Raw genomic sequence first — 19,528 nt, forward strand, 5'->3', positions numbered from 1 at the left:
AGCTCTCTAGGTTTCGCGCCTCCGAGCTGGAAGGGAAGCGAAGTGCCCGGGAGACGGCGAGGTGTGGGAAAGCGTAGGCCCGGCATAGATGGCGTATGGTAAGTAAACATGAGGACTGTGGCTCCTTACTGCATCTCTCTCTATGTCTCTCTCTATTAGGACCCGGGTCCGACAAGTCGATTTGGCTTCCAGGCAATTGGGCTTTCAGGCCTCCCGTGTATTCATAGTCGATGCCTCATCAGGTCAGTCAGCATACCAATATATAACAAACAAGCGGCTCACGCGATACTAAACATATCCTTGCATAGGAAAAGAGGCATTGTCCGTCTGGAGTGGGTGATCATCCGCAGCTGATGATCATACATATGAATTGCAGAGCCACCGCGCGCGCATAGAAGCAGTCGAAAGGGCCGAAAGAGGACACGCAGGAAGGCTAAGGTGTCCTACTTCTAGTTGCAATCTGTGCCATCATTCTATAATTGCACTAGACTTGTGACACCTTTGCTAAATATACTGCCCGGCTACGAGTCCACGACTTCCCCATGCTCCGGCACTGGATATGAGGATCGGAGACATCTGCACGTGGCCGGATCGGTTTGCGAGCAGACGATTGCGACGCTAGAAGGACAGGCAGTTCGCTCGTGGCAGCGCGTGGCAGTCGAGCATCGTTGAACAATGACGAGCTGCTTTTCGGCAACATGGAGATCCCAGAGTGGGTGCAAGTGAGTGCTATGCCCCGAGACCGTTGTTTCCGACTTGATTGCGTTGAAACAGAGCGAGAGCATGGTAGTAGAACTAGAGAACTCGAACTGGTCTGGTGAAGCGTCAGACTACTTTCTACTGAAGACAATGGAGATCATGCAGCACTCTATTGCATACCGCTCCTTACTCTCCATCCTGGGCGGCACTCTGGCGACTACTGCACGAGCTCAGGAGAGGCGCCGTTCGCGACGTTTTCTCTGGCTCGTCTCGCCCACCGCGCCCCGAGCCTTCGTCGCACAACACGTCTATCTTCAGCCTCCTCGCGCGGACCTGGCGTCACCACGCCGTCGCGCGGGAGCAGCAGAGCGAGTGGAATTGTGGCGACGTCGAAGACAGCCTCTTCCTGCTGGATGCTGGATGCTGGATGCGTGCGCCCACCATCGGTCGGGACTAGCGACCCTGCGACGAGACGGGACTGGAGAGGTTACATACATAGTGTGCGCATGCAAACACCGCCTCTCTGTCCCTGCTCCTCCTCCTCGCCCCATTCAATACCTAACTACCTAATGTATGACCGTCTTCACTAACATTTTCCCTCTCTTCACTGCGTGCCATCATCCCTTCTATATACCTCTCCATCACCCACCCGTTGCGACCGATCGCATTCCCGTCTGCATCCTGGGCTTGCGCCGGCACTTGTCATCATCATGAGGTTACACTACTACTCCTCCATCTTTAATCTATTGGCATTGGCGGCTGCCTCGGTCATTCCTGAGAAGTTGCAGCAAGCCGGCACCGCACGACAAGCAACCCCATTTACGCCTTCACGACCCGTCACCATTCGCCAAAGATCTCGAGCCCGGCGGCAGACCAGCAGCGTAGACGTCACCTTCAACGAGCTCTCCGAGACCGCATGGGGCGAGACAATACAAGTCATCGGCTCGATATCGCAGCTCGGAACCTGGGATACCAGTAACGCCATCTCGCTCGACGCGGCGCAATACACAAGCACCAATCCTCTATGGTCGGGCACGATCAGCATACCAGCGGGGACCAGCTTTTCGTACAAGTACCTCCGAATCGGCACGGACGGCGCAATCACTTGGGAGGCAGGCTCTGATCATTCGTTCGTGGTGCCCAGCAGCGGCAACGCAGTGATCTCCGACACGTGGCAATCGGACACTACGATCACCAGTAGTGTGCCTGTGGTACGTGCTCCTGATGCGACGTCTACAGCCACATCCACGAGTGCAACAAAGACATCGACGAGCAGTGCAACACCAGCAACATGCACAAACGCCTCGAACTCACGCCGCTGCTGGAGCGAGGGCTTCGACATCGACACCGACTTTGATCAGACGTGGCCAGTGACGGGGCGCACGGTGTCGTACGAATTGACTATCACCAATACCACACTCGCACCCGATGGATACGAGCGTCTGGTCTATGCTGTCAATGGACAGTATCCAGGTCCCACGATATACGCCAACTGGGGTGACACCATTTCCGTGACAGTCAAGAATGAGTTGGAAAACAACGGAACTTCCATCCACTTCCATGGGATGCGAATGTACCACAGCAACGCACAAGATGGTGTGCCAGGGCTCACAGAGTGTCCTATCGTGCCGGGCGGCCAGAAGACATATACTTTTACTGCTACACAATATGGCACGAGCTGGTATCACTCGCATTTTTCGTCCCAGTACGGCGATGGTGTTCTTGGCCCCATCGTCATCTACGGACCGGCTACTGCGGACTACGATGAAGATCTCGGACCGCTGACAATCACGGATTGGTACTATCCTACAGTCGGGACGACTTCTCTCCTGGCCATGCATCGCAACTCTCTTGCGCCTACTGCCGACAACGGCCTGATCAATGGCACCATGACTTCCACTTCGGGTGGCTCGTACGCGCGTACCACCTTGACTCCGGGCAAGAAACATCGACTGCGACTCATCAACACCAGTGTCGATGGCCACTTCCAGTTCTCTCTCGACGGCCACACCATGACTGTCATCTCCGCAGACTTTGTGCCAGTCGTTCCGTATAATGCTTCGTGGATCTTCATTGGAATCGGCCAGCGCTATGATGTGATCATCACGGCAGATCAGTCTCCCGGAAGCTATTGGTTTCGCGCCGAATCTCAAGACACTGCGGGATGTGGCTCCAACTACAACAATGGCAACATTCGCTCCATCTTTTCGTACGAAGGCCACGAGACCGAGACGCCGGCCAGCACTGCAACTCCATATACCCAACGCTGTACAGACGAGACTGGACTTGTATCTTACTGGAACTCATATGTGCCCCAAAGCACCCTTCCCACTTTTGAACAACTGGACACCGCAATCAACCAGTCGACCGACGCCAATGGCTATCTCACGCTCTACTGGCAGGTGAATGGCACTCCCATGAGGGTCGATTGGGGCAACCCTACGCTCGGACAGGTCCAGGACGATGCAGGCTTCTCGGCATGGGGCGAACGCACCAATGTCATATCTTTGCCCAACCAGAACGAGTGGACGTATTGGGTCATCACAGAAGGGTTTGGATCTCCCTTTACAGTCAACATTCCACATCCCATTGTAAGTTTCCGTCATCAATATCCTCGTGCTGTGGGGTTTTCACTAACACGGGTATTCCAGCATTTGCACGGCCACGACTTTTACGTCCTCGGATCGGGCAGTAGTGCCTGGACAGATGCCGATCGCGAAACATTAAACTACGACAGTCCTCTCCGAAGAGATGTCGCCATGCTGCCCACCAACGGCTGGTTAGCCATTGCATTTGAGACGAACAATCCAGGAGCATGGCTCTTGCATTGCCACATTGTACGTTCCCTCTCTCTCTCATATCACCCACCCACCCACTAACTCTCCCACAGGCTTGGCACGCAGACGACGGTTTCGCCGTCCAATTCATCGAGAGCCAATCGAACATGCTCGAAATCGCTCCTCTTCCCGCAGATTATGACAGTCAATGTGCCGCGTGGAATGAGCACTATCCCGAACATGCCCCGTATTTACAGTCGGATTCGGGGATATGAAGAATTAAAAAAAAAGAGAAAAAGAGAAAACTGAATGAAATAATGGAAAATGTTATTTATATACACGGGAATAGAGGAAGAAATAGGCCCATAGGGTAAAGTAAAGTAATGTAATGTTTTTGAGAACAATGAAACGAATGTTGTGAGTGGATGACCTCCAAGAGATGGGGATTCTTACCTGACCTTGAGAAACCGGCATTCACCGGCAATAATCGGCATCTGCTATTCCGCGTCCAATCTTTCCGTCCGCAGGTATAGTGCAACCTGTGATGTGTAACCAGACCTTTATATGAATTTGGTTGTTTTTCACGAGTCTTGTTACATTAGTGTCACATCATCCTACCTCCTACGCTTCCTACACATAGTTCCTACCAACTCATAGATCCCTCCAGGAATGTTTCTTTTTTTTACTTTAATTTGACACTGCCGTAAGACTTGGCATGATTGAGTTCGCGGCCAAGCACGATAGGGCCAAATTTCTTTTACGTGGTGTGTCGTGTCGGTGGATGAGAGATTACCCTTACCTCCTTAACCTCCTTGCCGTATACCGTACTAGGAGGTAATAACAGTTGTGTGGTAGCCTGCTGCCTGGGTGTGTGGAGACCTGGAGAGATTTGGGAGAGAGAGAGAGAGGGAGAATGTGGAGAGAGTGTTTGGTTGAGAGTAGGGTTATTTTATTAACTACCTCTTACTCAGATACCTACCTACTTGTTTTCTCTCTTCAACATCATCATACTACCTTACCTCTCATAACCTACTTGACCTTACCTGTACTTGCACACCTATAGGTACCATACATACCTGGAATGGGTATTCGAAACTCTCTCGATACATGGCAAACGGTGGCAGCTCGCAAACAAGCAGAACGACAACATAAAATTCCACAAGAATGGCTTCTTCCACAAGCTCTCCTCCCCGACGACGCATCCACCGATAATGATAATAATGATGTTTCAACCTTTCCCTCCACCTCAGGTTTCTTCACCCCTCGCGAACTGGAATTGACGAATGCGACGGCTTCGGAAGTCGTTCGGAAAATTGCCAAGCGAGAATGGACTTCGCTGGAAGTCACGCGAGCCGTGTGCAAGCGTGCTGCCGTCGCGCAGCAATTGGTGAATTGCTTGACGGAGATTTGTTTTGATGACGCTTTGCAGAGAGCGGAAGCGCTCGATCGGAAAATGAGTGAGAGTGGACCCGTGGGACCTTTGCATGGTTTACCTATTAGTCTCAAAGACCAGTTTCATGTGCCTGGTCTGGATACGACGATTGGATATATTTCTCGAGCGGAGGCCCCTATGCGAACGGCTTCGACGCTCGTGGAGTTGCTGTTGAATGCGGGAGCGGTCTTGTATGCGAAGACGAATGTTCCTGCGACGCTGATGTCGGGAGAGACGGTGAATAACGTCTTTGGTCGTTCTTTGAATCCTTATAACCGCAAGTTGACTCCCGGTGGGTCTTCAGGCGGTGAAAGTGCTCTGGTGGCATTTGGTGGCAGCTATCTCGGCGTGGGAACGGACATTGGTGGTTCTATCAGAATGCCATGTCACATGACAGGCATCTTTGGGCTGAGACCTTCGCACGGCAGAGTCTCGTATCAGAATGTGGGAAACACGTACGTGGGCCAAGAAGCTGTAATTTCGAGCGCTGGGCCCATGTGTCGCTCGCCCGAGGATATTCGCCTCTTCATGACCAGCGCACTGGCGCAGAAGCCATGGCTGCAAGACCCGCAATGCCTACCCATGCCTTGGCGCACAGAGCACGAGATCCTGCCCAAGAAGCTGTGCTTCGGCTGGAGTCTAGACGACGATCGAGTCCAAGCGACGCCACCTGTCCGGCGAGCTCTCGAGATAGTCCGCGACAAGCTGCTCGCCGCCGGCCACGCAGTGATTGAATTCAAACCCCACGAAATGCTCGAAGCGCAAGACATTTCCCAAAAAATGTTAACAGCCGACGGCGGCGAAGAATTTCAACGCGAGACCCAAGTCTTTGACGAGCCTTTGCATCCCGAAGTCGAAGAGTGGCTCCGGAAAAGTGCTATTGCAGCCAAAACGAGCGTTTCGGAAACTTGGCAGACTCAACATCGTAGGACTTTGTTTGCTCAACGATGGTTGCAGAGATGGGAAGAAACTGCTGATGTGACGGGTACGGGACGGCCGATGGATGGTCTTATTATGCAGACTTTGCCTTTCCCTGCTGTTATGCATGATAGCAAGTGGCCCTCTTATCACGGCGCTCTGTCGCCTTTGTTGGATTTGACGACGGGTTCTTTTCCTGTGACGAGGGTCGATCTTGGAATTGATCGTGTGCCTACGGACTGGCATCCTTTGTCTGAGACGGATCGAAACGTTATGGAATTTTGTGAGTTACAAACATGCCCGTTTTCTTTTCCTCTTTTTTTCGGCAACCAGTGGCTTAGAGACGATGCAGATATATATACTAACAGACACCAAAAATTCTTCCCATATATTTAGATGAGAAACGTGCCATGTTTGAGGGAATTCCCGTCGGTCTCTCCCTCGTCGCGAGACGTCTCGAAGAAGAAAAAGTTGTGGCGATGCTGCAGCTGATTACTGATGTTGCTGGACTGCATCATGTTTGATAGAAGAAGAAGAAGAAGAACTAGATGGATTTTTTTTGGTTCTTCTTTTTGGGTAAGGTAGATGTGCGAATGATCTTTTAGACATATATATCTAGATTTATGAGTGCGAAATACTAATTGATAATGGGTTGAAATTGAGTGAGTTCATTTGTTTGATGTGTTCGATAGATACCTGGTACCTACTTTGCTCACTTACTCACTCACTCGATATACCTGGTATCTACATCATATTTGGAGGTTCTGAACTGAAGTCCTGTCCTCATAAACGAATTCAGATAAATACCTCCTACCTTGGCAAAGCTGAATGGCGAAGGTACCAAATATAGAACTCACCTAAATAGCATCACGCCAAGCTTCGACCTCACCATACCTAGGTATACCTCATCGTGTCGACCTCCTACCTACATCTATAATGAAGTCATTGGAGATCTTCACTACTCCACGCGCGCCTCTAATCTCAATGCCGCGGGATCTTTCTGGCTAGGTGTTCCGCTACCTGGACAGTCTCTCTCCGTTATCTTCGTGTCTTTCGAGTAAAAAGAGAGCAGCATCAGCTTGGGGAATTCCATTGATGGAATGGGAGGGTGCTGGAATCATACTTGAAGGCGAAGCTGGACAGGAAGTCGCTTCGGCGGGTCTGGGAAGATGAAGGATCTTGCTTCTTCTGGAAGGATGTATAGTAGGTTCTTGTGATTGGAGCTGACTTGCTTAGGGAAGGTCGCTAAGCGTTCATTGAGGTCTGGTCGATGCTGTTTGAAGCACTGGGAAGAGGAGGAGGAGGGAGGCGGATTGGGCTTGCGAAAGAGTAGGAGGGAGGGAGGCAGATCGAGCTTGCGAAGAGATTTGATAAAGAGTGCTGTCCGCAGAGAACACACAAGAAAGAGAGGCATATTCGTGTTGAGGATGGTCGCCATCCTCGCTCGATGGAAAGGTGCAATGGTCACAATATCTCTGTGTCTGGCCACTCATAGGCCCGATGCATGTCACATATCGTGTGGCCTGGACCGATGAGCGCGATTACGGGCAGGCTATGGGTACCACTTCGCGTCGAGATACAGATTCATGCCGCCGGTGAGCAAGTATCTGCCAACTGTGCTCCAGAAGTGCCCGTAGTATGATGGTGGTGGTGGTGGTGGTGGTGAAGATGCTGGATCACTGCACGGCCAATCCTCGCGTTCGTGCATGAGAGGACGGGATGCAGACGCGCGCGAACGGCGCTCAAACGCGTAAAAGCTGACTCCAGTCACAGTGCGCCATCTTCAGCTTCAATACGCTATCGTGGAGGCAGTAAGTGTCTTGTGTGCTGTACTGACTGAAGGCATTGCCTATTTGTTGCTGCATTCGCGAGCATTTGCGTCGCTTCGAGACTGCTTCATCCGACAACATTTACACGCACCTGCTGCACTTGCCAAACTGGGTCAGACGCGGCGCGCGAAAGGTAAACAGTCCAAAGGTTGGACTGGATGTGGATTTCTTCCACAACAAACCAACCTTTCACCCTCCCTTCGCCACCTCTCTCTCTGTGCACACACACCGCACATACTCACCAACCTCTCACCCTTCCTTCGCTGCCTCTCTCTCTGTGCACACACACCGCACATACTCACCAACCTCTCACCCTTCCTTCGCTCCCTCTCTCTCTGTGCACATACACCGCACATACTCACCAACCTCTCACCCTCCCTTCGCTCCCTCTCTCTCTGTGCACATACACCGCACATATTCACCAACGGCGCCGCTCGACCTGCCATTCTCCAAACATGGCGCCACCCAATACGGACAAGTTGCAGAGCCTGATCAATCACATTTTCCTGCCTCCCAAGCTACCTCAGGACGCTGAATACGACGATGAGAATGTGGATCTTGCGCTACTCGACACCACGCTTCAGGCTCTGCACTCACTGCAAGCTCTGCTGCCGCTCGGCACTATCGACAATGCTGTCGCTCTGATCTCCAGTCTCAAGGTAGTAAATAGCTTACCGGGTGCTAACATTGATGCGAACCGCCTCAAGGAGACTCTCGCCACGATCCCCGTTGGAAAGACACTCGCTATCAAGATTAGCGCGCAAAATGCCGCAGTCTTGATTACTCGCTCCGCTGAGACACTGCTTTTCGAGGAGTTCGAGCTGTCGCCGCTGAATCAAGGCGTATGCGGCACCAAAGGTCGACTTCGGCGCAACTTTCCAGGCCTCGCTGTCACTTTGAGCGCGGATCTGTTGAACCAGTCAGACTTCACCGAAAACGTGGCGACCACACTTTCAACCATGTGTCACCAGCAAGTGCCTGGCATGCAACCGATATCGAAAAAGACTGGCAGTGAACACGACGAAGAGCGCGATACCACTAACCCAGCTATCGTGTCTGAACTGTTCTTCGGGTTCTTACGCGGACTCGAATTACCCACAACAACTACAGTTTCCTCCATTTCCAAGAACATGCGCGAGGAGGTACTCTGGCGGGACGCCAAGGCACCATGGCGCCGATTGCCAATGTGGACATTGATCCGAGTCGCTCTCCAGCTTGTTCTGTCCCGCTCTTCTGATGGCAACCCTCAAGTCTACAAAGAAACAATGCTGTATATCATGAGTCACGTCCTCCACTCGGCTCGCGACAGCTCAAGTGACATGCTGTTCGTTATGACTGCCAAGATGCAACGTCGGATACAGAAGCTTTCGGCGCCAGAGCAGAAGTTCCCCATCTGCGTGATGGCAAGCGTCCGAAAAGTTCTTCAAGAAACTTCCGAGACACTCGCAGCACGCTGGTCCAAGATACAACAGCGCGATGCTCGAGATATGCAACTCCCTTTTCTTGCTTCTCTGGACTTTGAGAAGGACACTCTATTGTCGCTTCCGGCCCTGGACAAACACATCGAGGCTATCGTATCTCGACAGCGTGTAAGTGAAAGTGAGTGTCTCACCCCGTCGTCGGAGCTTCTGAAGCACCGACCTGATTCTTTGCCTACACTACCCGGCAGCAACTCAACAGATCGCTACTACGCTACTGCCAACCTCAATCAATTTGAGCTATGGGTAGCGCAGTACATCGACCAGTGGGTAGCCATGGAAGCCCAAGAGGATGCCTGCCAAAGTTTGAGTGGGCTCATGATGCGCTATCATGCTCTGGCCAGTGCTCATTATTCGGGAAACCCTGAGATGCAGTCAGTCATGATACTGACCATTTACGAAATCTGGGTGGCTTGCGACAAAGTCGCCGTTCGCACTGGTCCTCTTTTGGCTCGATTCGAGCCCGGAATCCCAGCTGCTGTGCTCCAGAATCTGCTTTTGCCTTCGATAGATCAGATGAAGAGGCTGTCCAGGGTGGAAGCGTACCTGGAAGACCGGTCGTCGAGAAGTACAAATCCAACAAATCGCTTGTTCGATATGGGCCTTCATGGCTTTGCTAACCAGTTCTTCGCCCAGTCTAAAAAGCATCAGAGACTCAAGGCCAAAATCGAGGCTCGTGCGACTAGTAAACGCCAGAGAAAGCACGCAGAGTTCGATGATACCATTGCTGATTATCGTCGGCTTGATTCTCTGGCTGGTGACGCTGATCATCAGTACACGACCCGGGTGATTGACAACTGGTGCAATCCACCAGAGACCGAGCAGGTGCACTTGGAGTGGTCCTGTCCGAAGTGCGGTCATGAGAGAGCACGAGACGCGCTCACTATCAAAGTGCACGAGTGGCCACTTCCAAGCGATGTTCCCCATGCACAAGCTGTGGTCTTCGAGCTTCGGGTGAGTACACGTGCCCATTCCTCATGCTTACTATCACGCCCCAGCGAATATACAAGATCGCAGCTTGAAAACGCACAAATCTGCCTGCGAGCGGGATATAATACATGTGGCTAGACACTTGCTTACCTCTACTCCTATTTTAGGTGCCTTCCTGGTTCGCGATCTGGCGTGATCTTAGATCATTCTTCCTGCAGAATGTGCTCAAGGGCTGGCGCGAACCCCTGTATCCAAAAACAGCGTACCTTTTGTCCATGAACGACCCTCACCTCACGAAACGCTTCCAAGGCTTGCCAGGTCAGAGTATAAGCCTTCTGTCGCACATCAAGCCTTGCCTGAAGACTCACTACAGCGACAAATCTATCGCGACTTTGAACAAGTCTGACATATGTGTGGCCAACGGCATGCAGTACGGCTACTACGATGTAACCAGTCGCACGGAAATGGGGCCACTCGCATTCCCCGATACTGTTGCTTTATCGTGCACATACACACCGCGCACAGCCCTTCAAAGCTTCGTCTTTCGACCAGCTTCTGCTCCCGATGGACCAGGACCAAACACTGCTATTGCAAGCCAAAACGCATGTCCGATCGACATGGCCTTGGAGGAATACAAAGAACTTGCGACGATTCCGCTCGGCCACCACATTCAGCTGGCCAATATCCTTCTTCAGCTTTCAATGCCAGGAGTGGACTTCAAGAAGCTTGACACCACACTCGTCTTGCTGCAGTGTCTACACCAAGCTGGCCCAAAGGCAACACACGTGCTCCGTGAAGCTCATGAATTCTTCAGCAGTCCCGAGAATACCACATCGCTCCTGATCAATCTCACAATAGCGCTGCAGAGGGTACAGAAGAATTGGGAATCGGCGCAGGCAGTTCGGACTTTCATCGCAATTGCGGTACGTGCACTGTCTCTCACCTCGTCCGCGACTGTGCGTGATGCGTGTCTCGTTTTCCTGAAGCGTGCCCGTCACGTAGCTCTTGGCTGGGTTCTCGGTCTGCGTGAAAAAGCATTCACGGCCAAGGATCATGACGACCGCACTACCTTCATCTCGAAGAGCGTCGAGATTGCATTGATCTGCGTTTCCACCTTCGACGTAGACAACCATTACCTTGCCGGCATTCTTTCACAGGATGCTTCCATCCTGTTTCAAAGCTCTATCTTCATTCAGGAAAGCGAGCATGTTCAGGCTGGTACATGTGAGAATCAATGTCTTGCTGTGCTGGAAGCGAATGCGAAGCGTCTGCTTCACCGCATCCACCAGCGATTGATGCAGAACTGTCTGCAAGCCCATCTAGATGACGCCATTCACAAATCATGGTCCAGCTATGTGCCCGGAGCCACTGGCTGGAAGACTGTATCTGAATCTGCTGATCACTGGCTAACCACAACCACTGCAGGAGCTGAGGATTCGGGGGGGCTGCGTGTGCACTACAATCTGCTCAGTGGAGAGCTGCTCGTCAACGGCTTGCCATTGGATCAGCCACCAAAGCTCTACCGCGAGGATCCCCTATACGCTGGACTCTTTGGTAGCGACATCGTAGAGGTCATGCCGTGCAGTCATCCTGGCTTCCCATTCTCCACCAAGCGTACTTTTGGTGATGATCAGAAGATCCAGCTTGGCATCACCTCTGAGTACTTCACAGTCAGAGCCACCAGAGACAGCAACGCAGTGGAGACAGTTCCATCCCACCTCATCCAAGGATTTCCAACTCATTTTCAACGCGATTATGTTCACTGGCTAGATGCCTCAAACAACACAGTGCAGTTCCGGCCCGCAGGTGACCCATGGAATCCATCATCGCCTGCCATGTGGACGCTAAGCAAGCATGGAAAGAGATGGCAGCTTGCCAAAGACGGGTGCCATGTTGCTGGCGTAGAGTCTTCAACATCTCGCCGCGTGTGCCACATACTTCGCCCACTGGCATCGGATCCCGCCAACATTCACCAGATCGTACACGCCGAGCGGCACGCAACTATGCTTCGAATTGATATCCCCTCCATCCGTGTGGGGTTCTCTGTTACCCAAGGCACGTCTGTCATGATGTCTCGAGAAGAGGGTTCCATGTCTGTTGACTCTGACCAGTCTCTAGGGGCAATGGTTGGCCTCGAGAGTAAGCTGGTGCTGCGACCTGCCCAGTGTCTGAGCCCGCAGACTTCCAACCGCAAGGTCCTCATCCCGGAGTCGATGGATGTCGAGCACAGTCAAATCGATGGCCATGCCAAGGTCGCAGTTTCCAAGACATCACTCATCTCGACAGTACATATCTTGGAGGTCGATGCGCTACTGGGCCGTCTTGTGGCGAAGGGTAATGATGTTGGTTGTGCATTGTATGTGGCATATCTTCATGCCATTACCTCTTTCTGCCTGAGAGATCCGCTCACACAGATGACCGGTACCGAGCAAGCTCTTGTGATGCTTCGCGGCGCTGGCGTACACTCCTTCGATCGCCTTACACAGGCGCAAGTTGACACACTCCACAAGATAGGCAGACTGAGCCCTCACCGCAGCTTTTACCCGCGAGAAAAACGCGTCATGCAGACGGTACGCTGGGACAATCAACTCAGTTTCTTGTCCCAACATGGTCATTTTATGCCCATCGTGCAGGCCCTGTTAGAGAAGGCCGAAGCTACGAAAGTCTTCTATCCCGGCGACAAGACTCAGCTACGCCTGGCGTCGTTTGCCTGCATGGATCAGCGGTACTTACTTGAGCGCGATAACATCCGAGCAGCCACTTTCAGAGTCTCGAGCTACGGAGCAGAGGACCACAATTCAGAGTCCGATTCAACATATACGTCCAGGGACCGCGATGTGCTCTCCAAGCGAGCCACAAAAGCCGCCACAATGTCCACGTTCATGTCGCGAGGTGGAGACGATTTATCTGAGTCGCCATTGGGCTCTGGTGAGCTCTGGAAGCAATGCTCGAAGGTTTATCATATGCACGGGGCCAACCTGCCAGTCGAGACTAGTTTGATGAAGTACGGAGCTCACATACTCGAGGAGACTTATGACATGGTCATGATGAGATTGCCAGCTCTCTATCGCTGGCTGAGTAGTGTCCAGGACCGCCCTTTCAGCGTGGCGCTCTGGTTTTCGACAATAGCTTCCACCTCCCAAGTGGACGACCGGGTGCTGGAATTGATCGGGATCTTGTTCAAGTCAACAAGCTCGTTTGCACATCTTCGCGCTCCCGATATGAAGTCATTTTCGCCACAGGCTGGCAAGATTTGCCTTCCAGATGTGGTGCGACAGCGCGTCGCATCGAATTGCAAGCCTTTTCCAGAGTCTTCTGTCGTCCGCCAGCCGAACGAGATATCGCGTACTTGGAACCGCCGGCGAAGGGACGCGATGCGTGTCTGGCAGCAAAATCGTGCTAGGGTGGCCGACGAATTCTCGGCTGCACTTACGCGGCAATGGCCATGTGAAGAGCCATATGTCCCAAGCATCGCCCGACAATCAACGCACATCCAGGTTGCTGCCGTCATGAAATCGATTAAGGCTAAATTCCAGTCCTGGCATGACAACTCGCTCCTCAGTGAATATCTGGAAAAGGTTGCGCAGATCGTGGCCAACTTACGTGTGCGGAAAGTTCAAGCTCAGGGCTCTCGCTCCAGCATCAGCGTTCCGACAATCCCTCTCAGTGCTCCAGGGCACGTCTCTGTGCAGGACCTTTTTCTGCGACAACCCCCTTCTCTACCGACAAAATTTGAAGGCTTCGAATTTGTGCAGACACGGCCACGCCCTTCAAGTCTTGAAAAACCGAGGCTACTGCAGCTTACGAAAGCTCTTGAGAAATCGTTAGTAAGTGATCAGTTCTTCACTTGCTTATGCTTACTACCGGTATCTCTGCTTCATGGCGGCGTACCGTGTTGCATTCTAGGTACATCAATTGAGACATGCTAACCGACTACCCTTAGGCCACCTCAAAATTCGGCAAGAAATATTTGGATGGGCTCGTCGAGAGTCTTCAGGCCATGCGAGCCCGTGGCGATCTGGGTATGCCACCTAATGTCGCGTACGCCGACATCTTGGCCTACCACGGTCGCTGCAACGATCAGTTTCAAGCAGTCCATCACATCTTGATGACATCCTTAGTCCCGACAACCGACAACGCGTCTCGGTCTTGCATGCCGAGAGTGTCGGCCACATTTCTGCTTCGACAGCTAGCTCACGATCGATGGAACACGCTGAGCGAAGAATGGAAAACATGCATTGTTGAGTACGGCCTTGCTCTGACAGATCTACAGCGAGCGAAGCGACTTCTCAAGCTGATGCAAGCCGAGACCCCAAGCATGGAGGACGTGGCCGTCGAACTACGCAACCCGGGTCACCGTAATTGGAAACCAATGCTCCATCCAGAGTCTCTGCTCATAGAGGTCGATGGAAACATAATGATACGAGACGTCCAGGAGCAGATTGCAGCACAGATGCGCGATCCACCGAATGGGGAGAACGCAGTCATGCAACTCAACATGGGCGAGGGCAAGTCTAGCGTCATCGTACCCATCACTGCAGCTGCCCTGGCAGCGCAGTCATCACGCCTCAATGGCAATACCGAGCAGCGACTAGTACGAGTCGTCGTGGCCAAGCCACAGTCCAAGCAGATGGCACAGATGCTGATTTCTAAGCTCGGCGGTCTCCTGAACCGGCGAGTGTACTATTTGCCTTTCTCGCGATCTCTGAAGCTCGACTCAGCAGACATCGCCACTATCTGCAACATGATAATGGACTGTAAGAACAATGGCGGCATTCTTTTGGTACAGCCAGAGCATCTCCTCTCTTTCCAGCTCATGGGCCTGGAAAGTTGGGTCAACGGCCACGAAGACGTAGGTCGTCAACTTCTTTCCACGCAAACTCGACAGCTACTTGATTCAGCTCGTGATATTGTTGATGAGAGCGACGAGAACTTCAGTGTGCGTTTCGAGCTGATCTACACTATGGGCACGCAAAGCACAGTCGAGTTGAGCCCCGATCGCTGGCTTGTGCCGCAGCAACTACTGGACATCATAAGACGCCTTGCCCCGTCCATTTCCGAAGAGCTGCCAGGATCGCTGGAATGCCACACAGATGCGGTTATGGGGAGCTTTCCACGCATCCGGATACTGAGATCGGACGCCGAACAGCTCCTTCTCCAGCGCTTAGCAGAGGATGTTTGCAGCAATGGTCTGCACGGGCTCCAGGTCTCGCGACAGCCCGAAGCCACTCGCCGAGCAATCTACGTATACATCACCAAGTTGGAGCTCAGCGTTACGGAAATCAATGCAGTAGAGAGCTCTACGTTCTGGACCGAGGCCACGAAGTCGCCGCTGCTGTTGCTTCGAGGATTGATCGCTGGCGGAGTCATAGCCTTCACCTTCGGCTCTAAGCGTTGGCGCGTCAACTACGGACTCACAATATCACCTCGCACACCGCCCACGAAACTCGCGGTCCCGTATCGTGCCAAGGACAGCCCTTCTCCCAGATCCGATTTCAGTCACCCCGACGTGGTCATCATACTCACCCTGCTTTCCTACTATTATGAGGGACTCACTGACGATGATCTCTTTATTGCAATGGGACACGTCGTTAAGTCTGATCAGTCGGATGCTGAGTACCAAGCTTGGGTCAAGGATGCCAATGCTCTGCCAGTAACATTTCAGAATCTCCAAGGAATCAACATGAAAGATGGTCCGCAATGCGTCGAGGAGGTGTTTCCTGCATTACGACTTGCGAAGAGCGCCATCGACTACTTCCTCGCGCACATTGTGTTCCCCAAGGAAATGAAAGAGTTTCCTGACAAGCTGTCGGCATCTGGCTGGGACTTGGGCAAATCGAAGAAGCTGTCGGGGGGAGCTGTCACAGGGTTTTCTGGCACCAACGACTCTCGATGCTTGTTGCCGATTGACGTCCATCATCTTGATCTGGACGAACAGAAGCACACAAATGCACTGGTCCTGGAGTATATCCTGCAGCCAGCAAACGGAGTGGTGCTTATGCTTTCAAGAGATGACGAGCAAGCTTCAGACGCTGAGCGCCTACTGGCTACTGTCATGAGCCTTGATCCCCCAGTCCAAGTTATTCTCGACGTCGGTGCGCAGATACTCGAGCTGAACAACCTGCAGGTAGCACGAACTTGGCTTAGCAAGCATGACGGGACGAAGGAGGCTGCAGTTTTCATCGATGATGCCGATAATCTGTGCGTCTTAGACCGCGGGGGCACAGTGGAACTGCTGAGAACGTCCTCGTTCTCCAATCGACTTGCTTCCTGCCTCATCTTTCTTGATGAGGCGCATACTCGTGGTATCGATCTTCAGCTACCTAGAGACTACCGAGCAGTAGTGACACTTGGCGCCGAACTCACTAAAGACAGGCTGGTCCAGGCCTGTATGCGGATGCGCAAACTTGGCCAAGGGCAGACAGTGGTCTTCTGCATCTCACCAGAGATCCAGGCCAAAATCCTGACCGGTAAGGCTATCACATCCCACAGTCGTCGACGCCAGTCATCGGAGATCACGGTGGCCGATGTGCTACAGTGGTCAATACTAGAAACTTACAAGGACATCCGTCGCAGCATGCCACTCTGGGCAGTGCAAGGCGAACGCTTCGTGCTTCACGAGGACTTGTGGAACAAGAGCGAAGCGCAGATGAACCAGGCTCGTGCCGAGCAATTCCAAGAGAAGGAAGCTCAATCCCTTGACGAACGCTACCGCCCACGCTTAACACAGAGCCAGCCATATCACCTCAGGAACAGCGGAAATGCGCGGCTTCGGCAGATTTCTGACAGGTGCGAGGAGTTTGACGATCTCCAGTTCAACGCCAGCACCTTACAAGAAGAGCAAGAACGTGAATTGTCCCCAGAGATTGAGAGCGAGCGCCAAGTACAGAGAGCACCAGATGCTGAGCCTGCAACGCATATCTTGCACGCCGATGTCCGAAGATTTGCACTCTCAGGAGTCTACTTACTCAGCTCGACGGCTTACATGCCTGCCTTTGAGGCCTTGCGCGACTCGTATGCCGCCAAATACTTTCCGATTGCGCAGTTGAGCAATTCCAAGCTATTGGTAACCAAGGACTTTGCCGAGACTATCAAGCGGATTGGCCGTGGTTCCTACGTTTCGGACCCTTTCCAGAGAGCAGTTCAGTGGATCCTCTCGAGCCGCGCTTTTGGCAATAACTCCATCGACCGCATGCTCATCATCAGCCCGTTCGAAGCGAATGAGCTCTACAGCAAGATGCAGAACGCCACTGCAACGACCCTGCACATGTACAAACCTCGCGTCAATTCAAGCTACTCGTCTCTGGATCACCTTCAGTTTCACACTGTGCCTGCGCAGAACTGCCCTTCCGTCCCACGCGCCCTTGCGATACAGCTGGATCTCTTCGCAGGCCAGCTGTTCATCAGCTCGTACGAGGACTACCTGGAGATTTGTCGTTTCCTTGGGCTTTCTACCAAAGCGGTCACGCAAGCTATGACACAGCAGGGCTGGCAGCAAGATGCTGTCGGCTTCATTCTCCGCGATGATCAAGGTCAGGTAGGAGGCCCATCAGGGCTGGAGAAGAGCCCCGTGAACTTTTTCAAGATTCTGACGTCGACAATCAGAAAGAATGGCGAGAGTATCGGCAAGACTGACATGGGTGCGCTGTTGGAGGGTAAGTTGTTTACGGAGACGGATTTCTAGGTAGGTAGGTAAGTACCTAAGGAACCCGGACATAGTTAGAGTAGAGAGTAGTCAAGACGAGGAAACGACAAGTTCTTCGTGAGACCCGTTTGTTCCATTATAGTACGTACACTCCTAGCTCGTAGCCGAAGACTAATCATAAAGCGTGGGTATCATATATCTCTCCCTCTCTCTGCTGCATTCCGTATCACACAATGTACTGTCCTCCCTTACTGCTGCTTTCCAAAGAAACCCTACCACTCGTCATCGACAAAGCCTTCGTCCTCGTCCTCCATGCCATCATAGTCGCTCTCCACGCTGTATTTTGTCCCAAGAGCCTCCTGAGCTTCGCGCATCATTTCTTGAATGCGGGTGCTCATGCTGGTCATCGTCTTGGCTTGCTTCGTTTGTCGTTTGGCAAAACGTTCTGCCTCGGGACTGACAAGGGTCGGACCTCCGCCAGAGCTACGTGGCCGCCCCTGAGGCGAGCGAGTGTGCGCGATGGAAGCTCGCCTGCTTTGTGGTCGAGGCGGCGTAGCCACGGTCTGCGCTGTGGTGGCATTGGACTGATGATTCGACATCGCCCTCCGCGATACAGGTGCCAGGCTGCGTCTGCTAGACGCGCGCGAGGCAAGACTGGATCGTGGTAAAGCACCGATGGAGCTCTTCCGTCTTGGACTTGACGACCTGCTGTCCATATCCACCATTATCCAGCTATCTCTGTCGGTCTGTCGCCGCTTAACCGCAGGCCCGCTGGGAGATCCGTGATTCAAGTGGGGGCTGTCCTGCTCGAAGTCTCCAAAGAAATCGATCTCAGTACCATGGCGGGATGGTTCTGGTGGAGAGACGACCTCTTGGCTGGGTTGCAGTGATGGTGAGTAGCCCTTGCCACCGCCGGCGCTAAAGCCACGAAATGCAGTGCTTCCAAACTTCAATGCTTTGGCAATTATATTGCAAGCAAGACTCGTCCACGTCGTCTGTATATGCTTGTCAGAGGCAGGTCTCCCACGCGCGACACCATTTCTCTCACATGCGAGTGGTCCAGTGAGAGGTGTACAGCCAGAACGCATCGTGACGTCTGAGTCGTCGTCTCTGAGCCGTCTTCGAACTGGATCTTCCTGCCCTGGAAGCAGCTCCGGCCTACAAATAGACTGCACTCCAGGTGTGTCGAAGCCATCGGCCAATCGATACCGCTCGTTCACAAGCGCCGAACCTTGTCCACTACCGAAGAGGTTGTCGCTGGGTGTTGGGCACTGCGGCCACCTCGGTGTCTCCTCCCAACTCCACGCTGTTGTCTGCTGTATATGTCGTCCTTCTCGCGAGTGTGATGAATCCGGGCGCTGTCTCTTGCGGGTGCTTGCGGAGAAGTAGTCCTGCCCAGAGGCAAGACATGGTGTAGCAGCTGCCGCGACGGGCGATATTGGCCGTTGAAAGTAATGTACCCGATATTGCCCAGGCGTGTTGTAGTCCATGGGCTCCATGCTGGGCTCGTCGTCGTGCGACCGTTTGGGTTGTCGGTCGGATGAAGGAATGGGATGCGATACACTATCGTGGGCAAAGTGCCATTCTCCTCGTCGTCATCGTACGAATGAGAGCTCGCAACGTATGCGCTCCGCCACGCGAGATCTCACGGTGTCTGCGCTGCGTCACGCCGCTGCCTGTGTGCCACTGCTGTCGCTGTCGTTGTCGTTGTCGCTGTCGTCGTGGGCGGAGCGGAAAGAGATGCGAGTGTAGATCACAACAGACCAGGATTACCTTGTTGCACCCAACTCTATTTCCACCCGCCGGCCCGAGGCCCCCAC

The 19,528-nt window shown here is 52.9% G+C and overlaps 4 protein-coding genes across 4 annotated transcripts; 3 read left to right on the forward strand and 1 right to left on the reverse strand.

Annotated features, from left to right (window-relative positions):
- The first annotated feature begins 1,249 nt into the window (after positions 1-1,249).
- Positions 1,250-3,878, forward strand: SEPMUDRAFT_150717 (carbohydrate-binding module family 20 protein). Its single transcript, XM_016906352.1, has 3 exons — positions 1,250-3,290; positions 3,351-3,536; positions 3,590-3,878. Exons 1-3 carry the CDS (start codon positions 1,410-1,412, stop codon positions 3,749-3,751), a joined length of 2,229 nt encoding a protein of 742 aa, XP_016758816.1. The 5' UTR covers positions 1,250-1,409; the 3' UTR covers positions 3,752-3,878.
- Positions 3,879-4,557: 679 nt separating this feature from the next.
- SEPMUDRAFT_165327 (amidase) lies at positions 4,558-6,473 on the forward strand (the record flags this gene model as incomplete). The annotated part of the gene is made up of 2 exons (XM_016908165.1): positions 4,558-6,109; positions 6,223-6,473. The coding sequence occupies 2 exons, from the start codon at positions 4,558-4,560 to the stop codon at positions 6,348-6,350; spliced, it is 1,680 nt and encodes a 559-aa protein (XP_016758817.1). The 3' UTR covers positions 6,351-6,473.
- A 1,637-nt stretch (positions 6,474-8,110) lies between these two features.
- SEPMUDRAFT_134990 (uncharacterized protein) lies at positions 8,111-17,747 on the forward strand (the record flags this gene model as incomplete). The annotated part of the gene is made up of 3 exons (XM_016902672.1): positions 8,111-10,087; positions 10,231-13,890; positions 14,007-17,747. The coding sequence occupies 3 exons, from the start codon at positions 8,111-8,113 to the stop codon at positions 17,745-17,747; spliced, it is 9,378 nt and encodes a 3,125-aa protein (XP_016758818.1).
- An 85-nt stretch (positions 17,748-17,832) lies between these two features.
- On the reverse strand, positions 17,833-19,421 carry SEPMUDRAFT_150718 (uncharacterized protein). Its single transcript, XM_016906353.1, has one exon. It carries the CDS (start codon positions 19,205-19,207, stop codon positions 17,981-17,983), a length of 1,227 nt encoding a protein of 408 aa, XP_016758819.1. The 5' UTR covers positions 19,208-19,421; the 3' UTR covers positions 17,833-17,980.
- Between the last annotated feature and the right edge of the window lie 107 nt (positions 19,422-19,528).

This window comes from Sphaerulina musiva (assembly GCF_000320565.1).
Source record: "Sphaerulina musiva SO2202 unplaced genomic scaffold SEPMUscaffold_8, whole genome shotgun sequence".
NCBI classification, from domain to species: Eukaryota; Fungi; Ascomycota; class Dothideomycetes; order Mycosphaerellales; family Mycosphaerellaceae; genus Sphaerulina; species Sphaerulina musiva.

Bases quoted from the DNA above. Each gene is read 5' to 3' on its own strand.
- SEPMUDRAFT_150718 (XM_016906353.1), bottom strand. From the start codon at position 19,207: ATGGAGCCCATGGACTACAACACGCCTGGGCAATATCGGGTACATTAC.
- SEPMUDRAFT_150717 (XM_016906352.1), top strand. From the start codon at position 1,410: ATGAGGTTACACTACTACTCCTCCATCTTTAATCTATTGGCATTGGCG. The intron at 3,291-3,350 runs GTAAGTTTCCGT...CGGGTATTCCAG, and splicing joins TCAACATTCCACATCCCATT to CATTTGCACGGCCACGACTT. The intron at 3,537-3,589 runs GTACGTTCCCTC...ACTCTCCCACAG, and splicing joins GGCTCTTGCATTGCCACATT to GCTTGGCACGCAGACGACGG.